A 20,539-nucleotide genomic window follows, 5' to 3' on the forward strand; every position below is an offset into this window, starting at 1 on the left:
GGGTAGTGCACACAACAGAAAAGATCACTGGGACCTCTCTACCCTCCATTAAAGACATCTTTATTAAGCACTATATCTACAAAGCCTACAGTATTGTAAAGGGCTACTCCCAATCCTGGTCTCTTTGTCCCACTTCCATCTGGTAGAAGGTATTGTAGCATTTGGACCAGTTCTGGCAGGTTCTGCAACAGCTTCTGCTCCTTGGCCATCCTCCTCCCCTCAAATCCTCTCCTAGTAGTCTATCTACAGTATATCCAGGACTTCTGTTAATACTGTTGTCTTTATCATTAGATGAAGGTATCTTTAAATTATTTATTGCCATATATTTCAAATTATTACTATTTACATATTATTTATTCACTTATCTGTTAGAGTACAGCAGAGTTTTTTTTACTTGTCCTGTGTTATGATATATACAGTGTGTACTATTTGTGTATATGTTTTACTGCAGTCCTGCAGAGCATTATTTTGTGCCACTGCAAGCTGCAATACTATGTATGGATGATATGACAATAAAGACACTTGACATGACAGCATGCACTGTCACAGGTTAATGACATTCAACGGGTCTTGATTGGGATTTCATCCTTGTAACCTGCCCCATACTCTGTGTGTTCATATGAAATGTAATCATTTACTTCATGAGGTAGAAGTACAGGTGCTGGTCATAAAATTAGAATATCATGACAAAGTTGATTTATTTCAGTAATTCCATTCAAAAAGTGAAACTTGTATATTAGATTCATTCATTACACACAGACTGATGTATTTCAAATGTTTATTTCTTTTAATGTTGATTATTATAACGGACAACTAATGAAAGTCCCAAATTCAGTATCTCTGAAAATTAGAATATTGTGAAAAAGTTCAATATTGAAGACACCTGGTGCCACACTCTAATCAGCTAATTAACTCAAAACACCTGCAAAAGCCTTTAAATGGTCTCTCAGTCTAGTTCTGTAGGCTACACAATCATGGGGAAGACTGCTGACTTGACAGTTGTCCAAAAGACGACCATTGACACCTTGCACAAGGAGGGCAAGACACAAAAGGTCATTGCTAAAGAGGCTGGCTGTTCACAGAGCTCTGTGTCCAAGCACATTCATAGAGAGGCGAAGGGAAGGACAAGATGTGGTAGAAAAAAGTGTACAAGCAATAGGGATAACTGCACCCTGGAGAGGATTGTGAAACAAAATACATTCAAAAATGTGGGGGAGATTCACAAAGAGTGGACTGCAGCTGGAGTCAGTGCTTCAAGAACCACCACGCACAGACGTATGCAAGACATAGGTTTCAGCTGTCGCATTCCTTGTGTCAAGCCACTCTTGAACAAGAGACAGCGTCAGAAGCGTCTCGCCTGGGCTAAAGACAAAAAGGACTGGACTGCTGCTTTCTGATGAAAGTAAATTTTGTATTTCCTTTGGAAATCAAGGTCCCAGAGTCTGGAGGAAGAGAGGAGAGGCACAGAATCCACGTTGCGTAAGGTCCAGTGTAAAGTTTCCACAGTCAGTGATGGTTTGGGGTGCCATGTCATCTGCTGGTGTTGGTCCATTGTGTTTTCTGAGGTCCAAGGTCAACACAGCCGTCTACCAGGAAGTTTTAGAGCACTCCATGCTTCCTGCTGCTGACGAACTTTATGGAGATGCAGATTTCATTTTCCAACAGGACCTGGCACCTGCACACAGTGCCAAAGCTACCAGTACCTTGTTTAAGGACCATGGTATCCCTGTTCTTGATTGGCCAGCAAACTCGCCTGACCATAACCCCATAGAAAATCTATGGGGTATTGTGAAAAGGAAGATGCAATACGCCAGACCCAACAATTCAGAAGAGCTGAAGGCCACTATCAGAGCAGCATGGGCTCTCATGACACCTGAGCAGTCCCACAGACTGATCGACTCCATGCCACGCCGCATTGCTGCAGTAATCCAGGCCAAAGGAGCCCCAACTAAATATTGAGTGCTGTACATGCTCATACTTTTCATGTTCATACCTTTCAGTTGGCCAACATTTCTAAAAATCCTTTTTTTGCATTGGTCTTAATTGATATTCTAATTTTCTGAGATACCGAATTTGGGACTTTAATTAGTTGTCAGTTATAATCATCAACATTAAAAGAAATAAACATTTGAAATACATCAGTCTGTGTGTAATGAATGAATCTAATATACAAGTTTCACTTTTTGAATGGAATTACTGAAATAAATCAACTTTGTCATGATATTCTAATTTTATGACCAGCACCTGTATATAATAAACAACAATAATTGTGTCAGATATGTGAAATATAAAAATGCATGCTTCAGTTTAAATGTGTAAACTCTAAATATCCCATAGAGGGCTAGAAATCTAGGAAAAGATTGAAAATCAAAAATAACATAATTTTCATAATTACTGACCTTGAAATAAAATAATCTAAAAAGATATCCCACACTCTTATGTTTGAAATTTGTATTTTTTAACTTACTGGGAGTGGCTCTTAGAGGGCTAGGACTGCTAGTAAAGAATCAAATATAAAACATATTTTTATCGTATTTATGATCAGCAATCTTGAAATAGCATTAAACGACACTCCATGTGCCTATATTATTGATTCTCATTTTATTTGAAATTTTATGAAAATAAGTGTGTTTGACCCTATGCATCCTATTAGGGGATGAGTCCCTGGGGTCAGTTGATGTGGCATGCACAAATTCAAGTTATTCTGATCACTTATGACACCTATTGGTTTCCTCTTTAGATAGATAGATAGATAGATAGATAGATAGATAGATAGATAGATAGATAGATAGATAGATAGATAGATAGATAGATAGATAGATAGATAGATACTTTATTAATCCCAATGGGAAATTCACATTCTTCAGCAGCAGCATACTGATACAATAAATAATATTAAATTAAAGAATGATAATAATACAGGTGAAAAAAAAAACAAAAAAAACCAGACAATAACTATGTATAATGTTAAATATTAACGTTTACCCCCCCTGGTGGAATTAAAGAGTCGCATAGTTTGGGGGAGGAACGATCTCCTCAATCTGTCTGTGGAGCAGGACAGTGACAGCAGTCTGTCGCTGAAGCTGCTCTTCTGTCTGGAGATGACATTATTTAGTGGATGCAGTGGATTCTCCATAATTGATAGGAGCCTGCTGAGCGCCCTTCGCTCTGCCACAGATGTTAAACTGTCCAGCTCCATGCCAACAATAGAGCCTGCCTTCCTCACCAGTTTGTCCAGGCGTGAGGCGTCTTTCCTCTTAATGCTGCCTCCCCAGCACACCACTGCGTAGAAGAGGGCGCTCGCCACAACTGTTTGATAGAACATCTGCAGCATCTTATTGCAGATGTTGAAGGAAGCCAGCCTTCTAAGGAAGTATAACCGGCTTTATCATAAGGGTGTCATTTTCTGCACAAAATATAGTCTAAAATACCCAAAAATGAGTATTTTTCAGGCAACCAGAGGACTAAAAATAAAAGGGCACCCCGCAAAACCTGATGTCTTGCATAACTTGACATCAAGACGAGTCGAACAGAATGTCATATGTGGGGATTTTCTTGTTCCAGCAATGAGTCGGGAGGAAAAAGCTGAAGTGATGTCAAAGCATTCATAAGTAATTCTTATGAACAAAATATGGTTCTTTTTTGCGTACTTTTTTACAGTTATGTCTACCTTAACTCTTGAGATTTCGTGGGCATTGATACATAGCATACATAGTCCCATGAAGCAGGCAGTTCCAATGCATTTTTAAATATGCGTATATATATTAAACTGAGAAACTGAGAGGGGCACAGGAGTTAAGTATACTGTCAGGATACGACCAGACCGCCAAAATATTGGCCCATAAAACGTAGGCATGGGAGAATGTTGCAGATTTTACCTATTCAAAATGGCCGATGCAAACCAACGTCTCTTCTTTGCCGCTCTAGGCAGCGAATTGTCTCTCAGTGGTGCTGAAAGAGTGCGGGAAGACCTGTAGGGCGGAGTCATAAGCCGTGTGATAGCTCCTGTCGTAAACAGAAGATGGTATTAGCGGAAATCGGAACCGAAAAAGTACGCAGCTGATGGAGCGGGAAGGAAAAAAAGAAGCAAAATATCAAAGTAGGTAATATGAGAAATGCTCGGCCCGCCCTGTTTCGTGTAGCCAGCAATGAAGGACAGAAAACTACTGGGACTTTCCGGAAGGTAAGCAGAAGAGGCAGTCTCGCGCGGTTTATTTTTATTTTGTTTCAGTACTAAATCTTTTCAAGTTTTCCCCCATCGTTTGATTGTTTTCATTTGCTTCAGCATTTGAGAGGTATTTGGAACATAGGAAGGCTGCTGTAATGGATGAGTTTTTATAAATGCTACAATTTTTATAATGATATTAAAATTCTGCAAAATACATTCTGTACATTCGTCATATCCGAAATATTACATTAAAAATGAATAACTTAAATTTAAGTGAAAACGATTTACGGGTTACGTTTTGATAATTTTTTGTTTTGAGAGTACCGGTTTCTCCGGTTGGCTATGTGTATGCTTAGCGCATGCGTGTTGCTGTCCGGCTAATCGAGTGTGTTTTGTGCCGTATTGAGTGTGTAGTAAGACGATAAAAAAAGCGTGCTTTAAATTATTATTTTAGCTGGATTCTAGTTTAAACGGGCCTGATTTTAAAGCATTTCTCATGGGATGAAGAGTTCATACTATACATTCAGGATCGCTATCCAAATGAATATAACATAAGCACTGTAGGTGTGATAACTACTGTGTATAATCCTGTATTCTTTGTTTAAAACACGTGTGCAGTACATTAGGTGTAGACTTATGCGTCCATCCATTTATTTTCTAAACCCATTGTAACTACACTGACTTGAGTGAATCCGTTGCAAGTCACACATTTGTTCACATCAGGACGATTTTGAGATGCTGTTGCACTTTAATACATGTACATGTTTTTGGATTGTTGGGAACTCCGGGTTTGAGGACACTAGAATGAACTGTAACGCTCCATACTAGTATCCAAGCTGTAAACTGAACCATGGTGCAAGCGCTAAATGGTGGGATGCTAATTAATAGTACTGTGCACTGTCCTATTCCTCACAGTGCATAAAATAAGAATCTTTCCATCCAAAGTAACCAGTTACATACCAAGTTCTTATAGTTTCTAATACAGATCAGTGAATGCAATTTTTATTTTTTGAGCTCAACCAAGTCAAGTAGATTTTAGTTACTATTTCTGTTATTATTCAATGATTGTAGGGGTCACATAATAATATATGATAAACACACCTCCAACACTTATTTTCTCTGTGTTAACTTTCAAAGTATTATGCATTTATATAATAAAAGTTTATCTTTGTGCAAAAACATGTTTACAAGAATTACCAATTTAACATTTTATGATTTTTGTGTCAGACAACATAGCTCATAATGAATGAAATGCCATCAGTTTTTTTTAACATAAAAAATATTTTTGGGTGGAATATTCCTTTAAATTTTTTTGTAAATGTTATTTTTCCCATGTGGTTTGTTGTGCTGGCCAAATAAAAATTTTAATCTCATTTCTTCTTGCAGAACCAAGCTACTAAGTAAATATTCAAATAGTACTTCTAACCTACATTTGAATATAAGTTCAACTACTTGTACATTTGTATTTAATGTACCTTTGTGTGCTTTATTATTAATAATATTTTTGCTTTTTTTGCTCGTGGTGCATCTGCCAAACATGCAGCACATATAATTTGGCGTACTGTTGTAGTCTTCACAAAAACTTGATTTTCTGTTCATGGAAAAGTGACATGATTGTATTATCGTGATATTTCTCTCTGCTTGCCCTTTACCTGTTTTCTTCTGGGATAAATGTACTCATCATGTTGGTCTGTTATCACACCTTAAGATTAACACACACATACATAGATATACGCATACACTCAGACCCTAACCACAACAGTACTGTATGAAAGACGTTCACACATGCACGTTATTCCCTAAGCACTTTAACCTACACAAGTACAGTATGAATAAGACAGACACAGTCTGCTTTCCCTAGTACTCCAAGAGACTTACTTATCATAGGCATGAACAATGTGTGATGTCTTAGATATATCTCAGTTCATCATAGGCATGAACAATGTGTGATGTCTTAGATATATCTCGATTTATCATAGGCACGAACAATGTCTTAGAAATATCTCAGACATTAATATTCCTTTTGGTCTTCAAGAATATATACGAACATACAAAGGCTCAACATTGTTGGCTATAGGCCAGTTATCAACCAATGAATGTCTTACTTTAACGCACTATTCATTATTGGACAGAGCTCTTTATCCTCCGCTCGATAAACCTTGCAGCTTGGATCGTATGGCACTTCTTCACTGCTCCAGGTGCTCAAAAAATGTAAATTATTACTTCAGTCACTTTAGGTATGATAACAAAGTATAGAAAGTTAAAAGCCATGGTATTTATTAAAGAACAGCAATACCAGTAGAAAGACAATGTGGATAGCAAAGTCTGGAGATATATAGTCTTTAGGAAAAACTTGTGAAAATTTAAAGGTGTCAAAGATGAATGTTCCAGGTTGGCGTTGATTTAGCAATTGATATTCATGGAATGCTTTAGCTGACAATCAGATGAAAATGACCGGAAGTTACTGGTGCCCTCTTCTGATGTCACTCTGTCCTCATCTGATGTTGCTCACTTGTCGTCGTTTAGTCCGTCATATTTCCATGGGTATTTTGCAACACATGATTCTTACATACACCTGACTGGCTGGCTGTCAATATGATGGATGAATTTGCCTAAACTCTTAACTCTGTTTGAGTACTTCTGTTTCCCAAACAAAGTTTTTGATGTTTTAAGAACTTTCCTGTCCCAAGCTGTTAACCAATTTAGTCCTAGGTGCAACAGATGAGTGCTTTGATTACAAGTACAATTCAGGAAAACTGGATGCTTTGATGTCCTGCCTTCTTCAGTGTTAAATTTAGTATTTGTTTTAAAAGTGATATATTTTGTTAACTGTCCTTTTAAGATTAAGTTCATTTTTGTTTGTGTGAGCAAAAAATAAAATATAAAATCCAAGTCACTACAATGATCAAATAGAAAAGTGAAAATGGGACACTTCACATGCCTGTAATGCATTTACAAAACCCATACAAAATTGCTCATGATTACTTAAACACATTAAATGGACAAGTTACTTTAGTCCCCTAAACTCTTCCTCCCTGCTTCAGCCGTCTGCTGTGATATTGTGCCTTTTTAGCTCTTGGGTGCAAAAAATGATGTCAGTGCCCATCTATATTTTGTTTAACCAATGAATGTTTAAGTTAAGGCATGTTTAGTATATATTCACATTTCACAAAGGGACTTACTGAATGCGTTAAATGTTGCATTGTAATCAGTTTAAGTATTACAATCACATTATATTTTATATTTTCTACACACTTTCATTAACATGACCTTAAAAATCCTGATACTAAGTTAAAAAAAAAAATACACAGCAAAAGTTTGAAACAACTCTCAAGAAGTATAGCTTATAGTTGTGGAAGATAGATCATGTGTGCAGTACAGCCTGATTTGATAAATTTGTACAGTGGAGCACTGGTGGTCAAAAAATAACATGCAGTATTAAACTAAATGGGATCCACCCCCCACCTTTATAATGGTGATTTCTAAAGACATTATTGTAATAAAAGAAATATAAGGAAAATGGCATTGGCCAAGTTTTTACAATCTGTTGTTAGAACATCTGTTAACCAAAAAGAAGTGTGATAGAAAAATCTGTGTATTTTATGCATGACGATACAAACTAACAGTAAAACAAATCTAAAAATGCTGATTGTGAAAACGATGGGCAAAGCACGTACAAAAAATAGAAGTAATGCAAGTATTGCATGTCTGGTGTAACACGATGCAGAAGTTAGTGTGAGGTAAAAATATTAAAGGACCATTCTTTTACAATCAAATGTCAGTATTTGCTTTCAAATAAGAATTTTTCGTATAGATTTGAATTATATTTGAATAGTGATATTTATTCTGACAGCCCTTCTACTTAGCAAAGCTACATTAGTGACATGATCAGTGTCAACTTGTGTTTATTCATTGTTAAAAATCAAACCGTATGCTCTAGATGAGCCACTAGAAATAATAAAATACATTATGGGTTCTAGATGAACTGAAAGAAAATTATTAACTATTTAGAAAATGGGGACAAAAACGGGGCAGTAATATGAGCCATGGAGAATTGTAAGTGCATTTGTAATGTTGGCTGTTGAATCAATACAATGAAAAGTGAGTACTGAAGTAATTTTAAAATGGGCAAAATTGATACTTATTTATGATGCTTTTGACAAACCTAGTTCCTGGTAGTACTCATTAACAAAGTAAGAAATTGTAGGGAAAGTGCAGAAAGCGTATTGCAGCCTTCTGAATCTTATTGTACCAACTATTTAAATTTGGAGGTATAGATTCTTACTTTGTCAGCTTGGTATTTGTTTATATTTCATGCGTCATGTTGTATATCATGTCTTACTTCCAATATTAAGATATATTATTATATTTGCCATTACTTGACACAAAATAATTTTTCTAAATGAAAATTAAAATAAGAATAAAAAAAATATAAACAGAAAATAGTACTGTTATTATTGTGGAAGAAATTAAATTGGAAATCTATTAAAGAAAGGTCTTAGTTGAGGACAAAATTTCTATTTGAGTCAGGAATCGGGTAGGAAGAAACTTGTTCATTGCGTCTTTTATTTTCTCTTCAGCAAATGCTTGTAGAGGGAGCAGTGTACTAAGGGACAGTGCCCTAGAAGAGGCTGCCAGCAAAATGGTCACAGAACAGAGACGGAGTCAATCTTAAAGATCACTGAATTTGTATAACAGTTCTAAATTAATCTTGACATTTACTCTGATCGGTTAAAAGACGTGAGATGTTTCAGAAGAGCGCATGGCCAGCTTACAAAATAGAAATTTCACTATATTTTTGGTCCTTAAGAAGCATTGGAAAGTATTGTACGTTCCTGTATATATGACATCTGTAAGTCTTACTTGGGTACATTATAATCAGCCAATGTCTCGAACCATTACCCAGAACTTTTTTGTTCTTTGGTGTTCATTTGACATTTATCTTGTTTCCTGATATGCCTGAACAAGTTTCTGACATTTATTTACCCTTTTATCTACTTCTAAGATAGATGCAATGTTTTAATTTGGAAAGCATACAAAACACTTTATGTGCGATAACTATATTACCACTAAATGACTGTGATTTTTTTCTTCCACATTATTTACTATGTTGTAAATGCACTGAATAACTGACATGCACACATGTTAAGATGAATTACCAGGTTAACGCAAAAACCTAGTTTCTTAACCTCCTTAGCGTTAGCTGTAAAAATAGTGCTAAAAGCGTTAGTCCCAAATGTCATTCGGGCTGTGGTATAGGCACATCTTGAATAAGCATTAGACCCAAGGATTACGTGGGCTGTAAAAGTGCAAACAGCGTTCGTGCCAAGCATTAATCGGGTAACGGTATAGGCATGTTTTCCATAAGCGTCAGGCATGAGCATTGCCCAGGTAATGATGTAGATGCGCCTTCTCCTAGACTTAAAATGGCCTCTCATAAGAAACATTTTTCAGCCCAGGTGTTGCATGCTGTTGACAGTGATACGAACAGTGATGTTGAGGAGCCTCTCATTAGCAGTCATGCCGAAGTGAAACTGAAACGTACAGTGAAACCAAAAGTAATTCTGATGAATTCTAAAGTGATGCTCATTCCACAGCTGGTATTTCAAGGCCCTATTTTGTCCTTTTTAAGAAATGGCTTTCGTACTGCCACTCGCACTGTCAAACCTGCAACACAAAGACATTCTTCTTCACAGTAGAAACTAAGACTTGCTTTTTTCGACTACTGTTCAGCTGTGTTTGAACCTGTTGTGCTCCTCAGAAACTTGTCTTCTGATTGGATTGTGCTTTTGGGTCTGTCAGATCTCTTCCTATCAGAGTTTCTTTCAGTTTCCAATTGCCTTTTGGTTTTTTTTTTTTGGCAATTTCTCTAAATGAAAGGCATGTACTTCTAAGGGTAATAATGCACTGTCTTGATTCATTTGTTAGTTGCCGTGTTCTTGCCATTATCACTGAAATTTACAGCTTTCTAGGGTGTACAGTAGAGGGTGTAGTAATACAGTCTGTTCCAACTCTGCTTTAACACAGGGTTTTTAAGTAATCAACAAAAGTTTAGAAGCCTACGCAAATTGTTTGCATCAACTTGTAAGGCTTAATTTATTTACTTTAGTTTCTGCAAAACATCTGTAGTTTGTAACCTATTAGTTGTTCCCTGAAGAAGGTCCATTTGTAATATTCTAAAATTTCATTTTTTTTCTTTTTTCAGTTTTTGCTAACTAAAACTTTAAATTTAAACCACTGGCAGTTTACTGCTTACCTTTTTTTCACTACTTTAGGTCACTATTGCATTTGAACTGATTAAATTTGACGTGAAACTGAAAAAACTGAGGTGTTCTAAGACTTTTGACTGGTAGTGTATATCCTTAGTAAGAAGTTAAAACATGTAATAAATATATCTCACTTAATGCTTGGTTTGTGCAAATAGGCATTGCTCTACTCCAGTAAAACTGAAAAATGTTTGTCTGTGCCCATCGCAATTTCCAGAGTAAACCGTAAACAATCCATGAATTGACAGCATAACCTAGTTTTGATCCTCATAGATAGATGCCCGCTGCATACTCATGATTTTGAAACCGATTTACTTAAATGTCAAAAACAACTCTGAATATGTAAGCAAAACCTGATGTGTCAGAAGGCATATACTGTATCTGAAGCTTTATTGTTACAGTGCATCCAGAAAGTATTTGCAGCGCATCACTTTTTCTACCTTTTGTTATGTTACAGCCTTATTCCAAAATGGATTAAATTCATTTTTTTCCTCAGAATTCTGCACACAACACCCCATAATGACAACATGAAAAACGTTTACTTGAGGTTTTTGCAAATTTATTAAAAATAAAAAAAACTGAGAAATCACATGTACATAAGTATTCACAGCCTTTGCTCAATACTTTGTTGATGCACCTTTGGCAGCAATTACAGCCTCAAGTCTTGTTGAATATGGTGCCACAATCTTGGCACACCTATCCTTGGCCAGTTTCGCCCATTCCTCTTTGCAGCACCTCTCAGGCTCCATCAGGTTGGATGGGAAGCGTTGGTGCACAGCCATTTTAAGATCTCGCCAGAGAAGTTCAATCGGATTCAAGTCTGGGCTCTGGCTGGGCCACTCAAGGACATTCACAGAGTTGTCCTGAAGCCACTCCTTTTGATATCTTGGCTGTGTGCTTAGGGTCGTTGTCCTGCTGAAAGATGAACCGTCGCCCCAGTCTGAGGTCAAGAGCGCTGTGGAGCAGGTTTTCATCCAGGATGTCTCTGTACATTGCTGCAGTCATCTTTCCCTTTGTCCTGACTAGTCTCCCAGTTCCTGCCGCTGAAAAACATCCCCACAGAATGATGCTGCCACCACCATGCTTCACTGTAGGGATGGTATTGGCCTGGTGATGAGCGGTGCCTGGTTTTCTCCAAACGTGATGCCTGGCATTCAAACCAAAGAGTTCAATCTTTGTCTCATCAGACCAGAGAATTTTCTTTCTCATGGTCTGAGAGTCCTTCAGGTGCCTTTTGGCAAACTCCAGGTGGGCTGCCATGTGCCTTTTACTAAGGAGTGGCTTCCGCCTGGCCACTCTACCATATAGGCCTGATTGGTGGTTTGCTGCAGAGATGGTTGTCCTTCTGGAAGGTTCTCCTCTCTCCACAGAGGACTTCTGGAGCTCTGACAGAGTGACCATCGGGTTCTTGGTCATCTCCCTGACTAAGGCCCTTCTCCCCCGATAGCCTATTTTAGATGGCTGGCCAGCTCTAGGAAGAGTCCTAGTGGTTTTGAACTTCTTCCACTTATGGATGATGGAGGTCACTGTGCTCATTGGGACCTTCAAAGCAGCAGAAGTTTTTCTGTAACCTTCCCCAGATATGTACCTCGAGACAATGTACCTTTGACTTCATGCTTGGTTTGTGCTCTGACATGAACTGTCAACTGTGGGACCTTATATAGACAGGTGTGTGCCTTTCCAAATCATGTCCAATCAACTGAATTTACCACAGGTGGACTCCAATTAAGCTGCAGAAACATCTCAAGGATGATCAGGGGAAACAGGATGCACCTGAGCTCAATTTCGAGCTTCATGGCAAAGGCTGTGAATACTTATGTACATGTGCTTTCTCAATTTTTTTATTTTTAATAAATTTGCAAAAACCTCAAGTAAACTTTCTTCACGTTGTCATTATGGGGTGTTGTGTGTAGAATTCTGAGGAAAAAATGAATTTAATCTATTTTGGAATAAGGCTGTAACATAACAAAATGTGGAAAAAGTGATGCGCTGTGAATACTTTCCGGATGCACTGTATATCTAGAGTCAATCACTCATTGTTAGGCTGGATAGATGACCGCTTGTATACTGTCCATGACTTAACAGATGCCTACACACTAGAGCTGTTTGAAGTAGCCCAGTGTCTTATTGCTGTGTGCCCCCCCCCCATGTATTATGTTATATATGTTAAATGTTATTGCATACTGAATCACATTTACTTAACAAGCCCAGTACTGCTAGAAAACTAGGACATTGATTTATTTTGTCTTTATTGGATACTAGCCAACCCGCGGCGTAGCATACGCCGCATAATCACGCTGCTTTTTTAATGATTTTTAAGCACAAGGAAAAAAATTAACATTTGAAAAATCCGTAATTTAATAAACCACCAAGAAAAGTAACATTGCAACAATGCACGCTATGAACCAACCTACAATCTTCGCTCAGTACGCACTGCCTGCTCATGTGCCCGCCCCCAACTCCTCACCTGAGTCTCTGTCGTCTGTGTACAGTCCACATGCACCTGTGAGTCACGTTGACTGTTCATTTTCCAAACACCGCCTCAGTCGCTTTTGTTTCTGCTACAGTCCACATGCACCTCTGAGCCACGTTGTCTTTTCATTGTTCTTTGTGGTTCCGGCTGCTTTTCTATATATAATCCACCAAGTCACCCGACCATGGTAGTAGTGAGGGGGGTGGGGGTGTGTACAAAGGGCAGGGATGTAATCAGTGTAAGCGTATGACCCACACTTACTGGGAATTCTTTGTTCATGGGGAACAATTGCAAGCCCCGGTCTCCAGCACGAATGGGGTTCAACGGCTTACCCATGTTTCTCGGCGCCGGGTAGACACACGTTGTTCCATTCAGTGTAGTGCGCGTGCAGTACCGGACATCCAAGGGCATCACAGACCTGTTAATGCTCAATCTCACGTGGCTGAAAGCCACTTGTCCCTCTAAGAAGTTGGACGCTGACCGTTCTTGGGTCGCGTAACTATTTAGCTGGTGGGAGTCTCGTTTGTTTTCTGAATTAACCAGACAAATCGCTCCACCAACTAAGAACGGCCATGCACCACCACCCACAGAATCGAGAAAGAGCTATCAATCTGTCAATCCTCTTTGTGTCCGGACCGGGTGAGGTTTCCCGTGTTGAGTCAAATTAAGCGAAAGGCTCCACACCTGGTGGTGCCCTTCCGTCAATTCCTTTAAGTTTCAAAGACTTTGGTTACCCGGTTGGCCACTTGGCGGGTCATTATATCTTTTCATTATATCTTCCATTAATCCTGAGAGATTCAAAGATTAACAGGGCAATGAATGCACTATGTGTTGAATTCCATTGTTGTAATTAGCTCATTTCACTTGCTAAACAAATGAAAATAAAATGACAGTAATGCAGTTCCCACCAAACATGAACATTGAATAATTCACACAAAAGAAAATAACAAAGGCTGCTGTTTTTATTCCTGCTAGTAGTAATTTAGTATAACAGCAGAAGCTACATGAAATGGACAGATGATTTTCTTGAAGCGTAATGTGAATTACTGCTTAGTGTAGTTATTTGACCACTGACAAAGTACAAGTATTTATTTACAGGGCTGTAGTGAAGTAGGTGAATAATATGTTTCGCAGTAAGTCCCTGCAGGGTTAGTCTGCTATTACAGTATACAGAGGACAGTGCAAACCTTGTGGGACTTTGCTTAGAAGAGACCAGTTTTTCTTTAGCAGTGGGTGGACTTACTGCAGGTACCACACATGTCTGGATGGCATCCTCATATTGAGTAATGTGTTTTATTTTTATATGGTGTACTGCATGAATTGACATCCAGGGAATTCAACAGCTGTGCTAATTCTACCTGTTCTAAACTCTTCCTCTGCTGGTGATCCTTGCTCTGTTCTTTTCATGCTCATCAATGCCAGGCAGCATGGGTGGAGTCAATGCAATTAAGTTTAGAAAGAGCAATGGAAGTTTTACAGATTTTATTTAAAATTCTGAATAAGTTGTGGAAGATTAAAGTGCTGAGCATTGTGTTTTTGATTTTTGCATTTCTATTTTTTTTTTTTTTTTTAAATATCGAATTTAAATGAAAATTTGACATTACCCAACCATGTAGTCAATTTAATTTTTATAGTCTAACTAGCTGATTACCCAGTGGCTTTGCTCACTGAGTGCAAGGGAAAAAATAAAATGTAGTCTATAAGTTCTTAAATGTTAATGTTTTACTGTTTAATAAGTAAAGATACATTGAGCACTACTGGAGTGGTTTCGGGTAAACTACATTTTAAAGGCGGTATAACACAACAGGTAAGTAGTACTAACAGCAGCTAAAATGTATTTGGATCATCTCTCGGTAGTAGATCCCTTGTGAAAGGCGCTACACGACCGCTGTGGTATAGAAATGACATTTTCTATGTGATCATCCAAATTTCTGCCTGACAACCTTGCACTACGTACCTGTGATTTAAGAGAAAAATAATTCTGATAAATGTGGACGCTGCCCTTCTGTGCTTAACGGGCAGAAGGTCCAAACAATTCCTAAGTCCAACACTTTACATGAAGAGGTCTGTACATCTTCTTAGATGTAAACTCTCCATCTTCTTAAAATAATTGATCACAAAAGCAACCTTGAATGTTGCAGGGTTTTAGTGACCTGAACTCACCTTAAGGGGACAGTAAGTAGTCGTGCAGGGCAATTTACAAACAGAGTCCTGCTTCGATGGCGCCGATTACTCTCTCCCAGGAGCCGACGGGGCACTTGAAGTGTCACAAACAGTGCGAGAAGAGAGTACGCTGCCCGAAACTGCGAAGCTCTCGACCTGGCGGAGCAGCCTGACATTCCGCGCCTCCCAGCGTCCACTTTGTTCTCACAACCCCTCACCGCTGAAGGCGGTCTCGTCTTCACATTGTTTACAGCTCGGCACTGTTAAAAAGTAGAAAGACGCAAAGCTGTTTTCCTCATCTCTTCTATTATCAAGTACTGGCAACTAAAAAAAAGTTACAATGTGGCATTTTCCGCGACAGTCACGTGGACGAATAAATAAAACTTCTCTGTCAGAACGTGCCTGGCGGCGGACGGCTCAGCGCTCTAGTCCAGAGAGGAGGGCTGGGAGAGGGCGATGCGGGGCGCACTTCTATGGGATAGATCGGCACGTTTGTGTTTACTTCTTTTCAATATCAGTAAAATAACTCTCGCACAAATAATAATTCGTAAAGACAATATAAAAATGACGTCCACAAACAAAGTGATTAGTTCCTGTATTATAATATATTCTGTGGTCATACATAATTTCCATTTCATACGTAATTTCCATATCATGTGGTCATACGTAATTTCCATTTCAAACGCAAAAAGAATTTTATATATATATAGATTCATTAAGCTCTTCACTTCCTGTGTTTCTCAGAAATTACTACTTTGGACTTGGAAGCTTATGCCGGTTTACTGTCCTATAATCTTTGGTTAAGATTTGTTTTTAGCAGGTAATATGTTACAGATCTGGAAGTTCTTTAAGAATGAAATAATAAAGCATTATAATACCTTTTTTAATACTGTGTTGTGAATATTAGAAATATTTAAAAATTGGAATTTCTAATTCTGTTTCATTTGCTCTGCCTTTTTAGTAATCAAGTTATTACAGATTTCTTCAGACCTAGCAATACTCCAGGTAAGTCGAGCTCTTCACTTTAGTGCCCCCATATTTCATTACCTGCATTAAGTCCAGGCCTTTATTCATATACATTGTAAAACTATTGCTGTTGCTTGCTTACTTTTGATAATTCATGATCTTGGTGCGTCAGAGTGTTAATTTGTCACATTAGTGAAACATGCAGGAATTTTGCTGCACTCGGTATGTATGACAGTAAATTTTAACTTAGAATTCAACCTGTTTCCAAGTCCATTTAGGTTAGGCAGAGTTTTTTTTTTTTTAAAGAAATGATTAATAGCCTAAAATGTAGTGTATTGATTAGAAGAGTTGTTGCATGAAATTAGATTTAAGGTATACAGAAGGTGTGGGATCACAAGTGAAAGCGGAGGCAATCATTAGATGAACCAGTGGTATTGACTGGAGATGACAGTAAAATTGAAGCTATAAACTGTGTATTGTGATTCTTTCCCTTGTTTACAAGTTTAGGGTGGTTAGGGAAAGAGTGAAATTAGGATGTGAATGGCTACAATGCGGCACCAGCACAAATTTGCTAGGCATAATGACAAAATGCTTGAAAATTTGTATGACTGCACCTTCTTGTGTACCATAATGTTCTATGAACACAGTCCACTAGAAAAAATAGAAAAACATTTCCAAACATATAGAGCATGTTAACAGATTGTCTTAGAGAATGAGTTCCTATGAGTTCTCGGGAGAACTGTGTGACCTTGGGTGTGATCTGAATGATTGAGTAGTTCTGAGGAACTGTTTGGATGGTTTCTTTAAGAAAATGTACACATTTTATGGCACTCCACCTTACCTTTTTCATACTAATAATGAATTAAAATATACATGTTTCAAAATAAAAGTAAAGGATAAAACAGATCGATTGGCTGATTTACTGAACTCTGGGTGACTTCACCCCTTTTTCTGGTTATGCATATCAAAGCAAATGATGAATGATGCAAATGCATTTGAACCCTGTTTGTATTTTAATAATTATAAGTATGCTATAACAATATGACTGACGAAAGTTTCTATGGTTGAAGGCTTTGGTATAGATCTGTAATTATATTGTATCTTTGTATTTGAAGTATTTTATCTATAGCCTATTATAACACACCTCCTTTATTGTACAATAGTGAATGATAGTAATGCATTACTGTATTATGAATTGTAAAAAGTATTGCTAATTCGCCTCTTACTCATTTTAGTTAAAGAGCGAGCTGTACTTGAGTCACCAAAACACTGTAACAATGAAGCAAAAGAAAGTAAGGATACAAGTCTTATATCATTGCCAAAGATGGCTTCCAAATGTACATCAAACAGAACCCCGGTAAAATCCAGAAGGAGACTTAGCTTGACGAAACAGACAACACCATCCAAGAGTCCCATCCTTGAAGCATTTGAGAAGACAGTTAAGCTACAGAAAACTGAACCCATGGACTGTAAAGTTGCAAATGTCACTTACAAGTACTCAATGCCTTGTGTAGTAGTGAAAAAGCTATTCGTGACCGACCCCCTAACAACTGTCAAGGTTGAAAAAAATGATTCTGTTGCTGTTTGCCTTTCAAATAAGAAGGAGGAGGTTTCCAAACCTAGTCATGCTGCACTGCACAGAAATAAAAACAATAAAAACACAGGAAGTGAATTGGCTAATGGGGATAGCACAAGAAAAAACTCATTTGGCACCAAGGACAATAACTTTTCTTGTGTAAAGACTAGACGTTCTTCTGATTTAAGATTTTTGGAAACCTCGGATAAAAGCTCCAGGAAACAGCTGCAAGGTTCACAGAGTTCAACATTTCAGGTTTCACTGAAATCGTATTTAAAAGAGAGGGAACAGAGGAAGAAAAAGCAAGAACAGAAGCATCGTGATAGAGCAAATTCATGTTCTCCTCACTCTTTAAACAGCTTCTGCATTTCAAATGTAAGTTCCGCTATGACTAATTTTTCAAATGTTTTAATACAAATCCAGCATTGTGCAGTTTATGACAGTGACAGATGTTTGAAAAATATTTTGTTTAATCTACAGTAGGTGCTATTGCCTGCATTTCATAGCTGGCTTATATGTTTGTGTCCTTTTGCGCTGACAAAATTTGTGCATACTTAGTTCACTATGAAAGATGATACTGGACTGAAACAGTGACAAAAATCAATCAAAATCTGGGAAATTTTCTTTTTAGCATATTATTTCAATGATGCTATTTTTTCCATAGGAAAATGCTTCCTGGGAAGACAACAAGATACATTCTAACTCATTGAAAACTGCAGGTAAATAAATCTTGATCCTTTTGGATTTCTAATATTCCAAAAGCATTAAATGTTTTGGATGTTGACTTTTGTTTTTAATTGAACTTCTTGACACTTGCATCTTTTTAAAATTAAGTTTTCTATGTTGTCATTTATTTTGGGAAGACAATTTTTTTATATTTCTGTTTTATGTTGGTTATATTTTTTAGGATTTCAGAAATTTCTGTCAAAATTTCAAAATCCTTTCCTTTTTAATTTCATGGCACTTTCTCATCTTTGTAACTGGCATTTGAAACATTTTTTCATGTGAATTGACCCAAAACTATTGTAAATTAACATTTGCAGTACTTTCAAGCTGACTTTAAAATGTCGAAACCACTACACCAGAAATGACAGTGCTATTTCACTGTGTACTTTAGTGTAAAAGAATACCTACAACGTTAGATTTTATAGTTTAATGTATTTTCGAGATGTTTACTTACCTTGGCAGTGACATTTCTATGAATTCAATAGACGGATTGAGAAAGCAAGGGGTGGTCATGAGGTCGCTGGAAAGGGGTTTGTGGCACTCCTGATATGTATGCAAAAGGACGAAATCTTTAAAGTCCTGGTGCTTCCTGTCTTGCTATATGGTTGCGAGACATGAATGCTATCCAGTGACTTGAGACAAAGACTGGACTCCTTCAGTATTGTCTCTTCAAAGTGGCCTTGGGTACTGCTGGTTTGACTTTGTGTCGAAGAGTGGTTGCTCATGGAATCACGAATGATGCACATTACCTGCATTGTGAGGGAGTGTCAGTCACAGCACTACGGCCATGTGGCGCGATTGCCTGAGGGTTATCCGGCTCGCAGGATCCTCTTTGTTGAGGACCCAAGTGGCTAGAACAGGCCAAGGGGAAGCCAATGTAACACCTGGCTGCAGCAGATAGATGGTCATTTCCAGAGGGTGGGATTGGACCGCATGTCTGTCTGGGGGATTGCCAACCAGGATCCCAAGCTGTTTCATCATGTGGTGGGTGCGGCAACGCACTGTACCATAGTGCATGCTTCCCAACCTGACCTGACCTAAATTGTATTTTACTGCATTCTACTTTCTCCTACCCTCACCAAGTCCTAATATGTAGGTGTAGCATAAATTAAAAAGTAAATTCTTTTATAATCTTCCTTGCATTCATCAGGTCATAGCGCTAATGTTAAGCAACCATAACCTGCTTTTTTGTTCTTAGATGCCGATGAGTAACATGATAATTAAATATTTAAGTGCAGAGACAATTGAGGAGCAGCTTTAAAAAACTTTTTATGTACAATGCAAAACAAATTCATCCTGAACTATAGAATTAGTAAGAAGTTAAAGAGAACTCCACCGTGGCTACATAAGAGCTGAAAATGAAACTGAAGGGGCAAAAGTTGTATAATGCATAAACAACCAATGTTTATGTGTGAAGAAGTCGGTAGTCTTTCAGCAGTTGCTGGGGCTATTAAGGAGGTACTCACTGATTTGGAAATTGTAGAAGGATGTGCTGCTTTAAATTAAGAAGTCAAAAGAAACAAATCATGAGGACTAGATAACATCACAGATGCCTGAGTGCTTAAGGAGACTGAGTATATATACAAACACAATTACTGAACTTTGGGCAAATTTCTAGATAGATATTTTATTTGTCCCTAAGGGGAAATTAAAACTTTAAAGAAGACAGGGAGAGGGATAAAACAAAGCAAAAAAAAAAACTTTGGAAATTAGCATGTCAGTCCATTATATAAAAAGGGTGATCAGGCTCATCTTAGTAACTACAGTATAGTCTAGTGCAGCTGTCTAAGATTGAAATAAGCAATTAAGGGTGGGGAACCTTAACAAGCGAGACCACTAAAATGAAGCATCAAAATGTCACTTGAGCAGTAAGTGGTTCTTCATCAGCAAAAATTGACTTCTCATTAAGAAACTGGGTTGGAACAAAAACCTGCAGCCACTGTGGCTCTCCAGAAACGACAATGCCCACCCCTGGTCTAGTGAGCTCAACATGCATCAGAGGTAAATTAGTAGAAGGAATTATTAAGGAAAAGTTTGAGCATGATATGTCAAGAATAGTTTTATTAGTAAGAAGTCAATGTTAGTTTAAATAGGCAGGGTCGTATTTCACTAATATGCTAGAATTCTATGCAGAAACTTCAAAACCCATATTCATTTATCTTAATTTTCTGCTTTGGATAAGGCATTATGTGAGAAGCTTG

The 20,539-nt window shown here is 37.8% G+C and overlaps 1 protein-coding gene across 1 annotated transcript in view; it reads left to right on the forward strand.

Moving 5' to 3' along the window:
- Positions 1-3,973: 3,973 nt before the first annotated feature.
- Positions 3,974-20,539, forward strand: part of slf2 (SMC5-SMC6 complex localization factor 2) — a 67,582-nt gene continuing 51,016 nt past the window's right edge. Inside the window, exons 1-4 of the mRNA XM_028795744.2 lie at positions 3,974-4,183; positions 16,032-16,075; positions 17,272-17,987; positions 18,277-18,331. Of these exons, the coding sequence (XP_028651577.1) occupies positions 4,149-4,183; positions 16,032-16,075; positions 17,272-17,987; positions 18,277-18,331 (850 nt within the window). The 5' untranslated portion in view covers positions 3,974-4,148. The remainder of the gene's footprint in view (positions 4,184-16,031; positions 16,076-17,271; positions 17,988-18,276; positions 18,332-20,539) is intronic.

This window comes from Erpetoichthys calabaricus, chromosome 2 (assembly GCF_900747795.2).
Source record: "Erpetoichthys calabaricus chromosome 2, fErpCal1.3, whole genome shotgun sequence".
NCBI classification, from domain to species: Eukaryota; Metazoa; Chordata; class Cladistia; order Polypteriformes; family Polypteridae; genus Erpetoichthys; species Erpetoichthys calabaricus.